The 16758-nt window shown below is 38.9% G+C and overlaps 2 protein-coding genes across 7 annotated transcripts in view; one reads left to right on the top strand and one right to left on the bottom strand.

Annotated features, from left to right (window-relative positions):
• The window catches only part of LOC111586884 (regulator of microtubule dynamics protein 2), a 41057-nt gene extending 38412 nt beyond the window's left edge, over positions 1-2645 (top strand). For all 4 annotated transcript variants that reach the window (XM_023296726.3, XM_023296721.3, XM_023296734.3 and 1 more), the window contains exon 11: positions 472-2645. In XM_023296726.3, coding sequence (XP_023152494.1) covers positions 472-525 — 54 coding nt within the window. In that variant the 3' untranslated portion in view covers positions 526-2645. The remainder of the gene's footprint in view (positions 1-471) is intronic.
• A 4442-nt stretch (positions 2646-7087) lies between these two features.
• LOC111586556 (cytochrome P450 1B1) lies at positions 7088-16253 on the bottom strand. Of its 3 annotated transcripts, XM_055018530.1 has the most exons (4): positions 16150-16253; positions 15371-15569; positions 11552-12556; positions 7088-10809 (listed from the first exon to the last, which is right to left on the bottom strand). In XM_055018530.1, the coding sequence occupies exons 3-4, from the start codon at positions 12544-12546 to the stop codon at positions 10191-10193; spliced, it is 1614 nt and encodes a 537-aa protein (XP_054874505.1). In that variant the 5' UTR covers positions 12547-12556; positions 15371-15569; positions 16150-16253; the 3' UTR covers positions 7088-10190. The 3 variants fall into 3 exon arrangements, with proteins under 3 accessions (XP_054874505.1, XP_035798171.1, XP_023152079.1); XM_035942278.2 differs by lacking the exon at positions 15371-15569; XM_023296311.3 differs by lacking the exons at positions 15371-15569; positions 16150-16253 and adding an exon at positions 12673-13026.
• Positions 16254-16758: the final 505 nt, after the last annotated feature.

Here is a 16758-nt window from a genome sequence, read left to right as displayed (position 1 = left end):
TAGCACCATGGCTGAGTATTTCCACAAGTGTTCTGATGGTGGTTTCATATGTAACAACCTAAGAAACCGATCCTGTCTATCTGAAGGTAGTATTATTAACCTTCTTCACAAAAAGATGAATTATTGTGTAGCACAGGATACTTTTTCAGTGATTGAACAGGGTCATAGATGAGCTGGTGTGCTCGAACTGCAGGGCTAGGTGGAGAGAGAGACAGTGACTTTATAGATCTGCACGTCTAGGAGCAGCAATGTAGAGTTGCATCAAAGACATTATAAGGCATGAAAGAATTATTTTTGAGGAAAATCACATGTAAGTAATAGTAATTAATCACTACTAACTTATATAACACAACTTTAATACACAAGGATGATTTTTAAGAAGTTTAATTGATGACCAGAGTGGAACTTTAAGGCAAAATGATAGGCTTTTGCATACTGTGTTATTTCTATAAAATCATTTTCTTTCACCAGGATGAAGAGGCCCAAAAGGAGCTGGACTTACTTTGCCCAGCACTTGGAGTGTGACAGCAGTGGAAAAGTGTACTTTCCATGTACTACTAGCATCATGTGAGAATGTGTGGATATACCATGTGTTGATAGGCCACCATGTTAATTCATTCTGTGAGTGTAGGGAGGTACGTCATGGTAGGACATCATCCATGGGAGCAAAAGGCCACCAAATTCAGAACCGTCCTTTGTACTTTTAAATCAGACTTGCATTCTGATGTTTTCCTTATAAGAACATTTGCAATGATGGAAAACAAATGTAATAACATCTCTGTCCATCAGGTTAATTGCACTGGTGTAGCAGACATTCTGTCAGAGGTCTGGTTGCTCTGATAGAGGCAGCGTCTCAAGGATACTGTTTCCTTGACAATAAAGACCTATCACTTGTTGGAAAAGTGAACCACAGGACTTGCCGTTCCTTCCTCTTCCGTCCTGTGTTTTGTTGCGTCTCCCACCACACATTCAAGTGACAATAACAAAAGCCCATCAGACAATGGCGCACCCAAACATCTTGGAATGCTGTGACCACTGGTTCACCTCATGGTTCGCCCTCCCCCCTCATCATACAGACCTGCATAAAGCTCTCTTGTACCATTTACATGCAGACTTTGTTAAATGATTAAGACACACACTCTCACACGAACAGGTAAATGTGCTCCTTGGTGATGTCTCCTGTGATCTGTTTCATGAGATCTGATGGTTGTGGTTGTTGGTGTTGGCATCTGTCCATTGAAGAGGTACCTGCTGCTACTCAGCTGCTGTGACAGTTATGTCAGGGCAGTTAATCAAATGATCCAACATAAAGAAAACACAGCAGACTGTTAAACAACCCTTGGTGCAGAAGGTTCTTTAATGTTTTTCCTGGACCCCTCCTATGTGAAAATGGCAACAACTATCTGATGCATTTTACTTTGAACTCTCAATCAGACATTTCCCGTGTGAATATATCAGATTTGGCGGGTATATGTGATTTGACCCTAGATATCTGAAATCTTGAGTTTAATGTGCCCTTTTGCATGTTTGCCATATCATGGAAAAAAGAACACATTAATGATGAGGTTCTTTCCTGTTCAGGTTTTATATGAAGCACCTGTACGGGTGTTTTTGAGCAAATCCCCCTTTGTAGTCCACATTTCCACTTCCTGGGGGTTAGCTATACCTCTGATTTTTCACATGTTCCATTTTTAACATTTACATGAAGCTCTGATTCGATTATATTTTATCAGCCTGAAATGGTTTTTAAATGTGCTTGATCTATTGTGAATTTTGTCTAGACATCGATTCTTGTTTTTTTTTTTTACTAGCTTTTCCAACATCAAAGGAAGTGGAGATCCATCTAAAGCACACCACTTGAACTCGGTGTGCCAAGTTAAATAGGGGTTTAATGTTTATAGGAGGCTCTCATTACACTACATGATGTATATACAACACCTAGTTATTCTGGTTGAGGTTCAATTGAGGTTTGGCACAGGTTCTAATTAATGTAAAATGCATATTTATAGTAACAAAATATGATGAAAATAGGATTCATCAGTACTTTGAAGAAGAAATGACATGTTTAGATGCATATGCTGTTTAAAAAATGACCTTACTGGAGTTGCTTTTGCCATCTGAACTTCTCAGATTCACAACTAATGAATAAAGCAGCAAAGGCAGCTCCGCTGCTTCAACATATTGCAATGATTCATACAATTGCATTCCAGGTTAGACAATGGCACTGAAATGTGACTCAATTAGACTAAAGTAATGTTTGATTTTATTTTTTATAACTGTTTCTCACATTCCTAATTGTTTTGTTGATGTTTCAGCTCAGTCTAAGTATGATGCATTTTAGAAATGCGTATTGTATGAGTGTTTTAGTTTGGTTTACTTTGGAGATTTGTTGTGCAGTCTGGTTAATTCTAATTTATGTGTTTTGCCTGCAGTGTATAAATTACAAGAAGAATAGTTTTTGTCACTTTACAGATTTTTCTACCAGCACTACGAATGTATTTGATTTTTTTCAAATGCCAAAGCAAATTCAATATTCCTCGAGGTTATATCAAATCTGATAGAGTTTATACTGTGCAGTATCATAGGCAGTGTGCACTGAATGATTAATGGTACTGTAGTCTGTAATTAAATCTGTGCAATCCTGATGGAAGTTGTCAGTTTGTCATTTGTCTGGCATGTTTGTGCTCTTGTTAGTTTTATTGCTGTTTACAAGAAAACCCCTCTCGCAGTCGATTATATCATCTGTAACTTATAATTAAAATATGCAGTGAATTATGTTAAAACTGAATTGATCTTAATCCAAATCCAGAAAAGAGCGCAACAAGTAGGCTCCTGCAGGATTGTAAATGATTGTGGAGCTTTAATGCATCTCTTCCATTTTCTTCCAGACTACATTTTGTGCCAGCGCAATTTGGAATTTGTTACTGGATCACATTCAGGCAAACTTCCCACTGGTCAAGGCATGTTTCAGCATTTTTTTTCCACAGTACAACCACTCTAAATGGGTGCCTCTCAAACGAGTACAGGTGTTTGTTTATTCAGTAATGAAAACTTCACCTTTCCTGACTGATTTTATGAGCCTGCTGTGCACTTTAATCAAAAGCCTCAGTTGAGACAGCTGCAGAAATGACTTGCAGTCGGTCTGTACAAGCTAGCCTGAAGGCTAGGAGCTCATTGTTGCATTAAGAGCTTAGATGCTGCATCTCTCATACCCTGCAATCGAAAACACTACAGCAAAGACATTTGAACCATTTCCGACATTTAATTCTGTTTCCTTTGAAGGTACTGGCAGACTGCCATTTTTGATCGGATTCTTAAACCTGATGTGCAACTTGAGAAAAGTTTAAAGTCTTTACTGTCATTTGACAGATGCAATATTTTTTGATTAAGATTGTTGTAAGAGTGTAGAAGGGGATTATGTAAATATCTTCATAACAACTGAAAGTGTTCTTTGGGGTTTTTCAAACATTGCTTTTTTAAATTATCTTTAACAGAAACTGATGGTTACTCCTGTGAACCAGTTCTATGCTAAAATGTCAGGGGTAAGACTTTTCAGCTAAGCCAGACTTCTGCAGCTCTCTTTGGTGATTCGTCATTTTCACACTTTGGAGTTTGTACATAAATACAATATATGAGCAAGCTTCAGATTTTATATCAATCAAATTCTAATTCTAAGACCAAGCTAAACTAGGCTAGCTGTTTCCGGCCTTTATACTAAGCTTAGTGGATGTTAATTGTAGCATTACACTACCGTTCAAAAGTTTGGGGTCACCCAGGAAATTTCATGTTTTCCATGAAAACTCACGCTTTTATTCATGTGCTAACGTAATTGCACTAGGGTTTTCTAATCATCAATTAGCCTTTCAACGCCATTAGCTAACATAATGTAGCATTAGAACACAGGAGTGATGGTTGCTGGAAATGTTCCTCTGTACCCCTATGGAGATATTCCATTTAAAATCAGCCGTTTCCAGCTAGAATAGTCATTTACCACATTATCAATGTCTAGACTGTATTTCTGATTCATGTTATCTTAGTTGAAAAAAAAAATGCTTTTCTTTCACCAATAAGGACATTTCTAAGTGAACCCAAACTTTTGAATGGTAGTGTATATTTAACGAACAGACAACAAATAAGCACATTTTCCCAAATAGCTTCTTTTTTTTTTTTTTTTTTTTGGCACTACGAAAGACCCTGCGCTATTTTTGAACTGTGGGTCTCTACAGACTCCACAGTTTTTTCCACTTGTGGTGCATTGTGAATACACTTGGTATTATTAGAAGATTATGGAAACATCAGTACCCACAAATGCATTCAGGTATACACCAACCAGCCTCAACATTAAAACCACTGACAGGCAGCATGAATACTATTGATCTAGTCACAATACAATGTTCTGCTGGGAAACCTCGGGTCCTGGCATTCATGTAGATGTTACTGTGACATGAACCATTTACCGAAATATTGTTGACAAAGCAAACCCTCTTGTGGCAGCAGCACTTCCTGATGGCAGGACAGTGTCCCACCACACTGCAAATAGTGCACAAGAATGGCTCGAGGAACACAAACCTCCCAGTCTGATGGAGCATTCACACAATGTGCCAGAACACATAACACAGCAGCCCCACTCTGCAACCCAACAGGACGCAAAGAATTCACTGCCAATTTCCCAGTGTCCCATGCCCATGGTCCGACAGGTCAGAGCTGTTTTGGTGGCACAAGGAGGACCTATACAATGTAAAGCAGGTGGCTTTAAAGCTCCAGTAAGCACAAATCGGTGCGGTGGAGCAGGTCTCTGAGGTATGGGGGGGGCTTGGCTATGTAGGGCTTTGAGGGTCAGTAGAAGGACTTTGAACTGGATGTGTTGTGGGACAGGGAGTCAGTGGTGGTTTTGGAGGACAGGGGTGATGTGTATACAGGAGCGGGAGTGGGTGAGGAGGTGGGCAGCAGAGTTCTAGATATACTGAAGATTATTTTGAAGCTGAACCATAGAGAATGTTGCATTAATCAGTTTGGGATGCGATGACTGCGTGGATGGGGGTTTCAGCAGTAGAGAAGGAGAGTGAGTTGCGGAGGTGGGCGATGTTCTTGAGGTGAAAGAAGGCGGTGATCTGGTTGATGTGTTGTTCGAAGGTGAGGTTGCTGTCAAGAATGATTCCCAGATTATAGATGTGAGGTAATGTGGACAGAGTGGAGTCATCAGTGTTTTTTGTGAGGAATTTGGGGTCGATGGTTATTATGTCCGATTTGTCATAGTTTAGTTGTAGAAAGTTATTTTGCATCCATGTTTTTATTTGATTTGAACCCCAATCTCCTGAGTGAAAGTCCTCTGTGTTTTTTCCATTGTGCCACTTCATCCCATACCCACAGTGAACTTTACAGCTCTATATACTGTCTCACCTGATCTTGGTGAGAAGCCCTGGGATTGGCTGAAATTTCCTGTCACTGGTTAAATTTGACAAAGCCTGAAAATGGAGCCAAGTGGAGGTGTTGAAGTCTAGTTTCTTCTCAGACCACTTGAATCATAACATGCTTGGTTGATATGGAATTTTTGACCAATGCCATCAAAGAAAATACTACCTACCCCAGCTTTAATGCCGTAGATAATTGTATGTTTCATAGAAGCATAATTTAAAATGAAATAATTATAAGAGCTTAAAATTAACTTGCTAACTCTGAGTCCCTCCACAAATGCAGGCCTCAAGATTAATAAATAAACCTAATGTCACCTTTGGCACCTATTTTTTCAGTAAGTATAAGTTTAATCATTATTAGTTGCAAGGTTTGCTGGAATTTACCACCCTTGTCTATACTCCTATTACTCAGATGGGTATAATGGACCTTTTTCATGTATTCATTTTTATTACACGACCTACTCTGGTGTTGACCTGAACTTAACCCCTGCTGGTCTGGAGCTGATGTTAACATGGCTCCGGACTCAGCTAAGATAATCTTAATTTTGGTCCTGCGGTGACGTTTCTGTGCTATCACTCAATTCCTGAGCTCCTATCAGTCGGCTTTAGCAGTGTGCAACGCTCTGTCTGAATACCACATCTGTTACATTCCTGCTCGCATTCATTCAAATCTCCACGTATCCCTCCATTCACAGTCTAAGCTCAGCTATGTCTAAAGTTACACAACTCACAGTCAACAGTGGAGGGATTTTGTGTGTATGTGCTGCATGTGTACATGATTTATCTGCAGCCAGTGCAGGGTATGAGCTTTAAATGGAGAGATTCATGCTAATCTTGTTAATGCAGTCTTGACAGGTCTAAGCTATATTGACATAAGATGCCTTAATGCCGCTTCATGCAATATTTCAAGTTTCTCAGCTGGATATTGCCAACACAGCCCTTCTTATTTGTGATTTGTGTCCACCAAACTCGTGTAAGACACATGCTATGCTGTGCAAGGCATAACATTTCTTGTGTAAACTTAATTTTAATCAGGACCTCCGCTCTTCATTTTTTATGTTTCATTTCCGTTACTGCGTATAAGGATCACTTGCTTCCTTCTCTACGTCCTGAAATGCAAGCAGGTAGACAATATGAGCCTGCAGGGGTTTTTGCTTTTGTTCTCTGAGCAGTTCTAATTCAAGTTGTTATGCAGCTGCACTGGGTGTATTAACCACGACATTGTCAGCTTTCCTGCTCTTTTCAGCGCATTTATGTTTGTGTGTTTTCCTTCCCATTCATAAAGATTATGTTTGGAGCGTTGCCACACATGACTTCACTGGCCCTATTTAGTCTTGAGATGTAATTTGTACAATTGGAGAATGGAGAACACCATATCAGCAGTCATCAACTGTCTGAATTTGTCACGCACTGTATAGCTGGCTATAAGCCTCCTGCTGATCAACTACAGGAAGTTCTGGCAGGACGAGATAAAATGCTGCGCAGGGGGAAGAGATCTCCCAAACACTTTTGTCCCCACCGGATATGGTAACATGCCAAGAGCTGAAATGATTTATTTAAGAGCTCTGAGGGACGATACTTTTGTGTAAATTAATATTTAATCAAGTGTTTTCAGCTTTATCTGCTTTCACCTGTTTACCACATACAAAAAACTAAACCAGTGAAAAACAAAAGATTGTTGTCAGTTTATTATGCAACTCTACAGCGTCATTCCAAACAAGAGCAGAGTAGAGAACATGACAGCTGCGGTAATATGTAGATCGAAGCCTAAAGTACAGGACTAAATACCTTTTTTGTTCAATCACTATATTCTGACTGAAGCCTTACATTTAAAGTTACTGTAAATTTGAGGTACATCCTGAGTTTGATCATGTTGATTATCTTAGACACTAGGTGATAGTAAACTATCCAAATTAAGGGCTGTGAATAGAAGCAAACAAGGTATTTTAATTAATGATTTGGTGGTGCAATACTTGATAGAATATATATATATATATATATATATATATATATATATATATATATATATATATATAAAAATTATATACACACACTACCGTTCAAAAGTTAGGACACATCTTCTCATTCTATGCTTTTTATTTATTTGTATTATTTTCTACATTGTAGATTAATACTGAAGATTAATATTTTTTTTGTTTAGAACATAATTCCATGTATATTCTTTCGTCAGTATTAATCTACAATGTTGAAAATAATTAAATAAAAACCATCGAATAAGAAGGTGTGTCCAAACCTTTGATTGGTAGTGTATATATACACTATTGTTCAAAAGTTTGGGGTCACCCAGGCAATTTCATGTTTTCCATGAAAACTCATACTTTTATTCATGTGCTAACATAACTGCACAAGAGTTTTCTAATCATCAATGAGCCTTTCAACACCATTAGCTAACACAATGTAGCATTAGAACACAGCAGTGATGGTTGCTGGAAATGTTCCTCTGTACCTCTATGGAGATATTCCATTAAAAATCAGCTGTTTCCAACTAGAATAGTCATTTACCACATTAACAATGTCTAGACTGTATTTCTGATTAATTTAATGGTATCTTCACTGAAAAAAATGGTTTTCTTTCAACAATAAGGACATTTCTAAGTGACCTCAAACTTTTGAATGATAGTCAAAAGTTTGGACACACCTTCTCATTTAATGCTTTTTACTTATTTGTATTATTTTCCACATAGTAGATTAATACTGATGATTAACACTTTTTTGTTTCCATCATAATTCCATATGTATTCTTTTATAGTTTTGATGTCTTCAGTATTAATCTACAATGTGTAAAATAAATAAATAAAAACCATTGAATGAGAAGGTGTGTCTAAAGTTTTGACTGGTAGTGTGTATATATCACAATATTACAATACAGAGATTCTGCAATACTCAGTACATTACAAGGCAATAATTTATAATAAATCACAATGTCTGTGTAAAGTGAGAAGAAGAGATATCCCATAAAGAGTCAAAAAGCAGAAATTGTCTTTTTAGAAACTGCATTGTGGAATTGTGTGTGTTGTCAGAGTATTAAATTTCAATGACATGTCAGTTCTATGAATTAACGCTCTGATTTGGCACCAGTGCAATGATTACGTGTTACGATATGTTGCTGTATCGATATTTATCTCCACTCTTACTGCACACCACATTATTGTATGTAATAAAGGTATTTCATGGACTGTATTAGGTATTTTATGACATGACGTGTGCCACCCTTCTGCAAGATGTTATTTCAATAGTAACTTTACTCTTCACTATGTCCATTTAAACTGTGACAAAATCAGTATGTGGAAGTTAACAATTGCTTAGTTTTTAGTTTGGAAAAGCTAAAGTGGCTCATGCAATGTTTCTCTGATCTCACTGAATGTTTCTGCTTTTTACTTCCAGACACAGGGATTCTCTGAGACAAATAACTTCTACCAGATCTGTGAACACTTTCTTAAATTCGCCTATTATTTCAAAGATTAGCCTGATTTAGATTATTCCAAAATGCTTTAGCAGGAATCCAACAAATCCAAGACTTTACAGTCAGTGCATTAGTCTCTCATGCTGAGACAGCAGTTAGATGAGTCCACAAACACAATACAGATTTGCCCCAGTGACCCAACCCTAAATCTGACAACATTAATGTTTTTGTAGATAAAATAAACTTTAAAAGACAAAAGCAACATGAAATAATTTGGGTTTTGGCAATGGAAATTACCAGATGGGGTATTGGGGCTTCCTTGGAAGTTAACAACATTCAAAGTTGAAAAAAGAGGAATAAATGGCTAAATAACACTGATCTGACAATAGTCTTTTCATACCGACAGCAATGGACACCTGCAGCAGGTCTGCTTGGTTTACCCTGTATGCTCTATGTTTCATCTACAGCAGGTTTCAGAATATATTAGAAGACTTTCAGAAGCATTCTAGTTCAAATAGTTTTGGGCTGTTTATAAGCCTTATTCCTGAGTAACTACAGTTTTATACTTTACATCAACAACTACACATTAGTACTAAACATTTTATGCTTTAAAGCCTCACATAGACATCAGGCTTAAAAACTGACCATGAGCTTATTCACCGGTTCATTGGTCAGGAGTTTGACCTTGGCACATTACTTTCGTCACGTAAAAATCTCCAGTTTTTTGTCTTTACCTTCAAATGTTACATATTTTTGTACATTTTAAGAAATTTTATATGGCATTAGAAAAGGTTTGGATCCTGTTATTGTGTAAAAACATGAATAAAACTAATTTAAGAGATTCCTGAAAAGTTGTTGAAAAGTTATTTCCATCTATTAGGAACTGTGACGAGAAAACACTACAGTGTTCCTGGATAGTTTCTACTTTTCAGTAAACTGTTGCAGCAGGAGCATTCACACAAAAATCACAGGATGTGTGACAGCAGCTCTTCAGGCTGAGATGGTGATGAGCAGCTGACTGCAGTCCTCCACCTTGATTAATCCACAGAAGAAGATAATGAATTGCTATGTGGTATGTTGGACTGCATTTGAAGTTAGAGATTCAGCCTCAGTGAGCTGCTGTGCTGCGAACACACTGTGAAACTTCTGTCAGAAATAGGTCCGGAACTGCAACTGTTTAATCATTCTCAACTGTTTAACCCAATATGCACAAGATAAGATTTTAGCCTGAGATTTCAGGTTATAAATATATTTTTCAGCCACAAACATGGCTCAGAGTTCCACAGTTTTTCTGTTTCAGCCTTCATTTTTTTTTTTTTTTTTTTTGTTGCTTACTATAGCTTTGAGTTTATTTATTCTTTTGTTTGTGAGTCTAATGAGGGCTTGTCCATCACCTCCTCAGATAACGACTGACTGGTAGCAGCATCCAGGAGGGTCATATCTTCACGCAGAGTCACTGCTATAGAATAGGCATGAGGTTTGAGGGTCAGACCGTAGTTGTAGTCCAGTTTTGGCAGCTTGGCCGGGTCTGCAGTGATGTTGCACTGGTGTGCTATGAGGGCTGTGAAGAGGAACAGGTGCAGCTTGGACAGCTCCTCGCCGATGCACCGCCGCTTACCCAGAGAGAAGATGAGCACTCTGCTGGTCAGGTCCTTGTTCAGAGCGCCGGCCTGGTCCAGGAACCGCAGGGGGTCAAAAGTCTCTGGGTGGGACCAGAAGGTCGGGTCGTGGTTGACGGACCACTGGTTGATGAAGACGACTGTGTTCTTTGGTATGACGTAGCCCATGAAGGAGGTGTCTGTGGTGGTGGAGTGGGGGATGGTGAGGGGGGTGAAGCTGGTGAAGCGCATCACCTCGTAGAGGAAGGCCATGACGTAGGGCAGCGCGGGCTGGTCCTCGATGGAGGGGACACGGCTGCGGTCCACCACTTTATCCACCTCTTGCTGCAGATGGGCCTGGATCTCAGGATACCTGCATTCACAGGTCGATCCACAGTTTAGAAGATTATCGAAGAGCAGAGACAGTACACTCATCTCAACTCCAGTTAATTAAATAATCTGATCAACCTTCTAAACTACACCAAGTCAGACATCATGCACAGATTTGTGGCAACTGTTTCAGCACCTCACACACTGCCGGAGAGAACACACCTTTCTATAAGAACATCCTAACTTATTTTCTATTTTCCCTTTTTTCTCTCTCTCTCTACTGTAAAGTTTGTTTAATTGCTTTAAATTGGATCCTGGAGAAATGCTCTCTCATCTTGCCTGCACTGCTGTTGTATGTACAGCTAAATGACAATAAAGTTTGATTTGATTTGACTGTATGTGAAACAGTGCTTGTTTTATCACACAGTCCTGCTGCTGAAGACATCAAGCACAGAATGCATATAACACTGTGAAGGATCACACAATGAACTCATGTAAAATCTGCCAACAGTCTTTGAAAGTAAAATGCTGACTGGGCATTTCATTGACTTTCTCTGGTGTACAGTTTCAGCTCTTTATGTTTTGCTGCCAGCACCTGCCTGTGTCTCAGCTCCCCTATTACACTGTTATGTAACACAAATGACACTGAACTTCCTGAAGTGTGCAGCAGCAGCAGCTCTGATTTATGATCTGCTGTCCTTTACATTATCTTTTACACTTTTTACACTGGTTGTCATTTTGCACACAAATGATCTCTATAAAATGATTTTAAAAGTGTTACTTACTTGACCAGAATGAGGACGATCCACTGCTGGGCTGTTGACAATGTGTCTTGACTTGCTCCAAATATATCCCCAACTGTAGGAGGAACGTAGTCCTTCACAGATGAACGCCCTGTTCTATCTCTCAGCTGGTCCAGCGCCACTATTAAAGCATCCGTCATGTCTCTGATGGTGCTCGACTGGATTGTTTTTCTGTGTTGAATAACTTTATCTTGAATGAACATCCCAAACTCCAGGTTGAGCCTCTTGAAGTTGTCAAACATGGTTTTGATGGAGTTGGGGAAGTACTGGAGCCAGGGCATCACGTCCACGATGCTCCCAGCCCCAACAGTCTGCGTGAACTGGTCGTTCCTGCCCACTATCTGCCGAAACTCCTCGTCCTCATAAGAGTACCTCTTCCCAAAGCACAGCGCGCTCATGATGTTGGCCGTGGACACCACCATGTGGGTCATGGGCTGGAAGTACTGGTGCTCCTGTGTCTTCCTCACAAACAGCGTCAGCAGCTCTCTGACCTCGCAGAGGACATGATGTTCAAAAGTCCTCTTGGTGTCCGGGTTCCCGGTGGAAAACATGCGCACGGTGGAATGGGCCACTCTGCGGTGCACCTTCCACCACTCCGTGTTGGTGCCAAACGCGAGACTGTCCCCGTTGGAGATGTACTGGAAGGAGGTGAAGTCCGGTCTACCGGCAAAGTCTGCTGCCTGCTTGACCAGCGCCTGTTTAATGGAGTCTCCGTTCAGCACCACCACGGCCCGACTGCCCAATTTGATCTGGAAGACGTTGCCGTATTTTTTCGCCATGCGCGCAAAGTACAAGTGCGGTGCGCTGCCAAGCTGCGGAGCGTTTCCGACGACCGGCCAGGCGGGAGGACCGGGAGGACAGAGCACCGACCGGTGCCGGAGCCACCGACACAGGTGGAGGGAGAAGAGCAGAGTGGCACAGGTCACCAACAGAGCTTTGGGAGTCGCAGGATCAAACTCCTGCAGAGTCGCATCCATGATGGAGATCCTGCGGAGGAAATCACATGAAGCGCACTTATTAGCCTATTACATGTTTAGATGCAGGTTTATGAAATCAAAAATGTTTAAAAACAAGCTTTTGTTGAGCAGGAAATGAGTAAATACCTGGTTGTGTCCTTGGTTCATCTAACAATACCAGCCTTTATGATTTATCCAAAATACTTAAATCTGTTTCTGCTTAAAGAAAAACAAACTTAAAGCCCACATCTGATGTGTTTCTCCATAAACTCGGTGAGCAAATTACATTTTTCAGAATATTCAGTCTCATCGTTCCTGAGTGTGTGCAGCCTGTCGTGCACCCGCAGACAGCGTGTGAAGCGCAGACTGTGCGCTCTCTGCTCTCCCTCCGCAGCCTGCTCAGGCTTTGAAGCGCCGCAGCGCCAACTCCAGTCATTTAGCCGCAAACAGCGCAGCATCACGGCCCGTCAGCGTCTGAGCGCGTCCCGCTTTGTTACAGTGGGCAGGTTTGGAGCAAAAAGGGTGTCACCCCACCCTCCCACCTACACCTACCCCTCCACCCGCTCGACTCCCCCTCCTTCACTGTTACTCACAGGGAGTTATTGTACGACTTGGAAATGGGAGCTTTAGAACTTGAGAAAGAAGTGAACTCACTGAGGTCTGGATATTATTTGTGCCAGAAGTGCAGGACGACCAGCCGTTTTTGCATTTAAAAAAAGAAAATGTTTTTTTATATATATATATATATATATATATATATATATATATACACACACACACTAGACACACCTTCTCATTCTATGCTTATTTACTTGTATTATTTTCTACATTGTAGATTAATACTGAAGATGAACACTGTTTTGTTTACAACATAATTCCATATGTATTTTTTAAATAGTTTTGATGTCTTAACTATTAATCTACAATGTAGAAAATAATTAAATGAAAACCACTGAATGAGAAGGTGTGTCCAAACTTTTGACTGGTATATCTATATCTATATATATCTATATCTATATATCTATATCTATATCTATCTATCTATCTATCTATCTATCTATCTATCTATCTATCTATCTATCTATCTATCTATCTATCTATCTATCTATGTATATATATATATATATGTATATATATATATATATATATATATATATATAGATAGATAGATATATATATATATAGATAGATATATATAGATATATAGATATATAGATAGATAGATAGATAGATAGATAGATAGATAGATAGATATATAGATATATAGATAGATAGATAGATAGATAGATAGATATGGCCCCTGAACTAAAACGAGTTTGATTTATATAACATCCGGCACAAGTCAATGGACTTTCAGAGATATTTTATATATTTTTAACCAGGGGTGTCAAACTCATTTTAGTTTAGGCCACCTTCAGGCCAGATTGATCTTAAACGGACCGGACCAGTAAAATCGCAGCATAATAACCTATCAATAAGGACAACTCCAAAATTTCCCCTTTGTTTTCGTGTAAAAAAAAAATACGTTCTGAAAATGTTCACATTTAATGAACTACCTTCTTACAAAACATTATGAACAACCTAAAATTTCTTAAGAAAATAGGTGTATCTACAAAAGCACAAAACGTTTAGTCTCAGGTATCTGGAACTGAACAAAAACAAAACAAAACGTCAAGGTCTCTAAATTATTTTGAACTTAGAGTTTTACAAATTTACAATTTGCAGTTAATTTATACCCTTTGCAAAGTCATCCTGCGGGCCGGATTGGATGCTCGGGTGGGTCGGCTTTGGCCCGCCGTCCGTATATTTGATACCCTTTACCCAAACGCAAACAAGTTTCGCTGCTGGGACGTCGATTTCTCCTTTTATTTAAAAAGCGCAGTTAGTTGTTGGGTGTTTCATTTAGGAGAGGGACGTGGATTTATCTTTTTTTTGTGTGTGTGTTTCTGAACACAGCTTGTAAAACACAACTCTAAGCTGCAATCACACCACCATCTGATTAAAATAAAATACATAAACTCATTCATTAATTAATTAAGTAAAAATAAATGAATAAATAAATAAATTTTTGCAAAGTGGTCATGTTTAATGAAAAATGCAAACACAGTGATGACAGATTTGTGATTTGGTTGCACGATAGCTGACCTAAAGGGACTATTGCACAGTTGACGAAAAACAAACAAGAAAACCCCAAACAACTGCAGTGTGTTTCTAGAAAGTCTGGGCTCAGTCTGCTGCTCTGTCCCTCCGAGGTGCGTTTTCCCTGCGAGCCACCAGGAGGAGGAGAACCCCGATGGAGCTCACTAAGTCCCCTAATAATTCAGTCTGGACTCTGATCGGTCCTGTGCTGCCTCGTTTTAATGCTCACAGATAAAAAATGTATGAGGATGTGAGAAAACGCTGCTCTAAATTTGAATCAATGCAACTGGATCGTCTATTTACATATTTCAAAAGAAGACTTTAATGATAGAAAAAAGATTTCCTCTTAGCTCTGGTCAGTCAACAATCGGGTTCATTTTTTAAGGACTTCTTCCCACGTGCAGCATCATCGGACTTTTCCTGAATAGTCTCACGATCTGTATTATCATTGTTGAAGTGCAATAATTGTAGTGCAATACATCTGTTTTCTCTTACTTTCAGTTCACTTTCTCTTCATCTGTTTCTTGTTGTTGGTCTACAGTTCAAATTTTGTACTTGTTTTTTTTTAATTATTATTATTTTTTTAGACACTCTTCCTTGGCATCCACTTTAATACTTTACACACTTAGACACTTCACACAAACATTTAGACACCTGATTTGTATTTTACTACTAACCTCTGTGTAATTGTGTATATTCCACTAACCTTTGTTTATTGTATTGTACTCTGGCAAACAGTTTCCTCCGGGCTGAATAAAATTGATCTTATCTTATCTTGTTTTTTAGGTTCAGATCTGGGTTCTGCTCAGGTCTGGTTTGATGTGTGTCTTGACCCGCTTCAGCACCGCGGAGAGCGGCTCTCCTCTGGCCTCTTCCAGATCCGTCACCCCTGGTTCTATCACAGACTGCAGACACGTTTTTATTGTAGTGATTTCAGCTTCTTCTTCTTCTTTTTTTTTTTTTTTTTTGTTAAAAAAAACAACAAACATTTAAATACAATACAATTTAAATACGGCAGATGGAATTCAGGCGGCTGTTGCTCCCAAAAATATTGATACCTGAATATCTTTTAGAATAATTTAGGCCCTCTGCATGCAGAGCAGAAAGTATATGGATTTCAGTATTATCGCGGGATTTGTAGGGGATTCGGAGTTTTAAGTTTCACCATTGTTTTCTAAACAGATCATTAAAGAATTTGCTATATTTCGGCTGTATAATTATGAAAAAAGTCAAATTTTTGTGACGTCAAATTCTCAGAATTCCGTGTTTAATCATGCTTTTAAGAGCTATCCTGTGGCCTAAAACAATAATAACTAGCAACAACAACAAAAAACGTAGATATTTTATTAAAAAATGACAAATTACAGCATTTTAAATATTTCCAAATTAAATTAATTTATTATTATTGTTTCTACGCAGTTATACATTCTAAAAACCTAGTGCAAATACATTTAGGTGAGGTGAATTGAAAGCAGATGTACTTACTGAGTCTGCAGGCCTCTCCTGGTCTAATGAACGTCTCCCATGGTGGCACTGTGTGATCTTCCTTTATTCAGTAGTGAACGATCTGTGAGGGTGGAGACAAACTGGTGACCTGGTCCCAGCCTCATTTACTGGCCACTTATTAGAATAAACCCCAGCAGCTCCCCTGCCTTTTATTCCATAAGGTATTTCAGCGAAATGCTTTAATCCTCTTATCTGGCAAGAAGTAATTATTGAAACTAGTGTGATAAAGATTTTATTATATTGAATTTAAATGAACATTTAATGGTTACAATACTTTATTATATTCCTACTTAAATTAAATATTTAAGTAGCCACAGCATTTTCATATTTTCATTAGATGTCACACACACACACACACACACACACACACACACACGCACACACACACACACACACACACACACACACACACACACACACACACACACACACAGTCTCTTGTGTGTGTGGTCAGTGGTTCAAACTGGTGATCCTGAACATCCTAGTGATCATAAGACTGACTTTTGTTGCTCAGCAGATCTTTGGTTCAACAATGCTACTTGCTGAATACTGTTAAAAATGGGAACTGAATTTTAAAATAGAATACAA

This window comes from Amphiprion ocellaris, chromosome 16 (assembly GCF_022539595.1).
Source record: "Amphiprion ocellaris isolate individual 3 ecotype Okinawa chromosome 16, ASM2253959v1, whole genome shotgun sequence".
Taxonomy (NCBI): Eukaryota; Metazoa; Chordata; class Actinopteri; family Pomacentridae; genus Amphiprion; species Amphiprion ocellaris.
This window is presented reverse-complemented; position numbering and strand designations above follow the sequence as displayed.

Excerpts from the sequence above, each read along its gene's own strand:
- LOC111586556 (XM_055018530.1), bottom strand. The coding sequence starts at position 12,546 with ATGGATGCGACTCTGCAGGAGTTTGATCCTGCGACTCCCAAAGCTCTG. Across the intron at positions 10,810-11,551 it reads ATCGTCCTCATTCTGGTCAA|GTATCCTGAGATCCAGGCCC; the intron begins GTAAGTAACACT and ends CTGTGAATGCAG.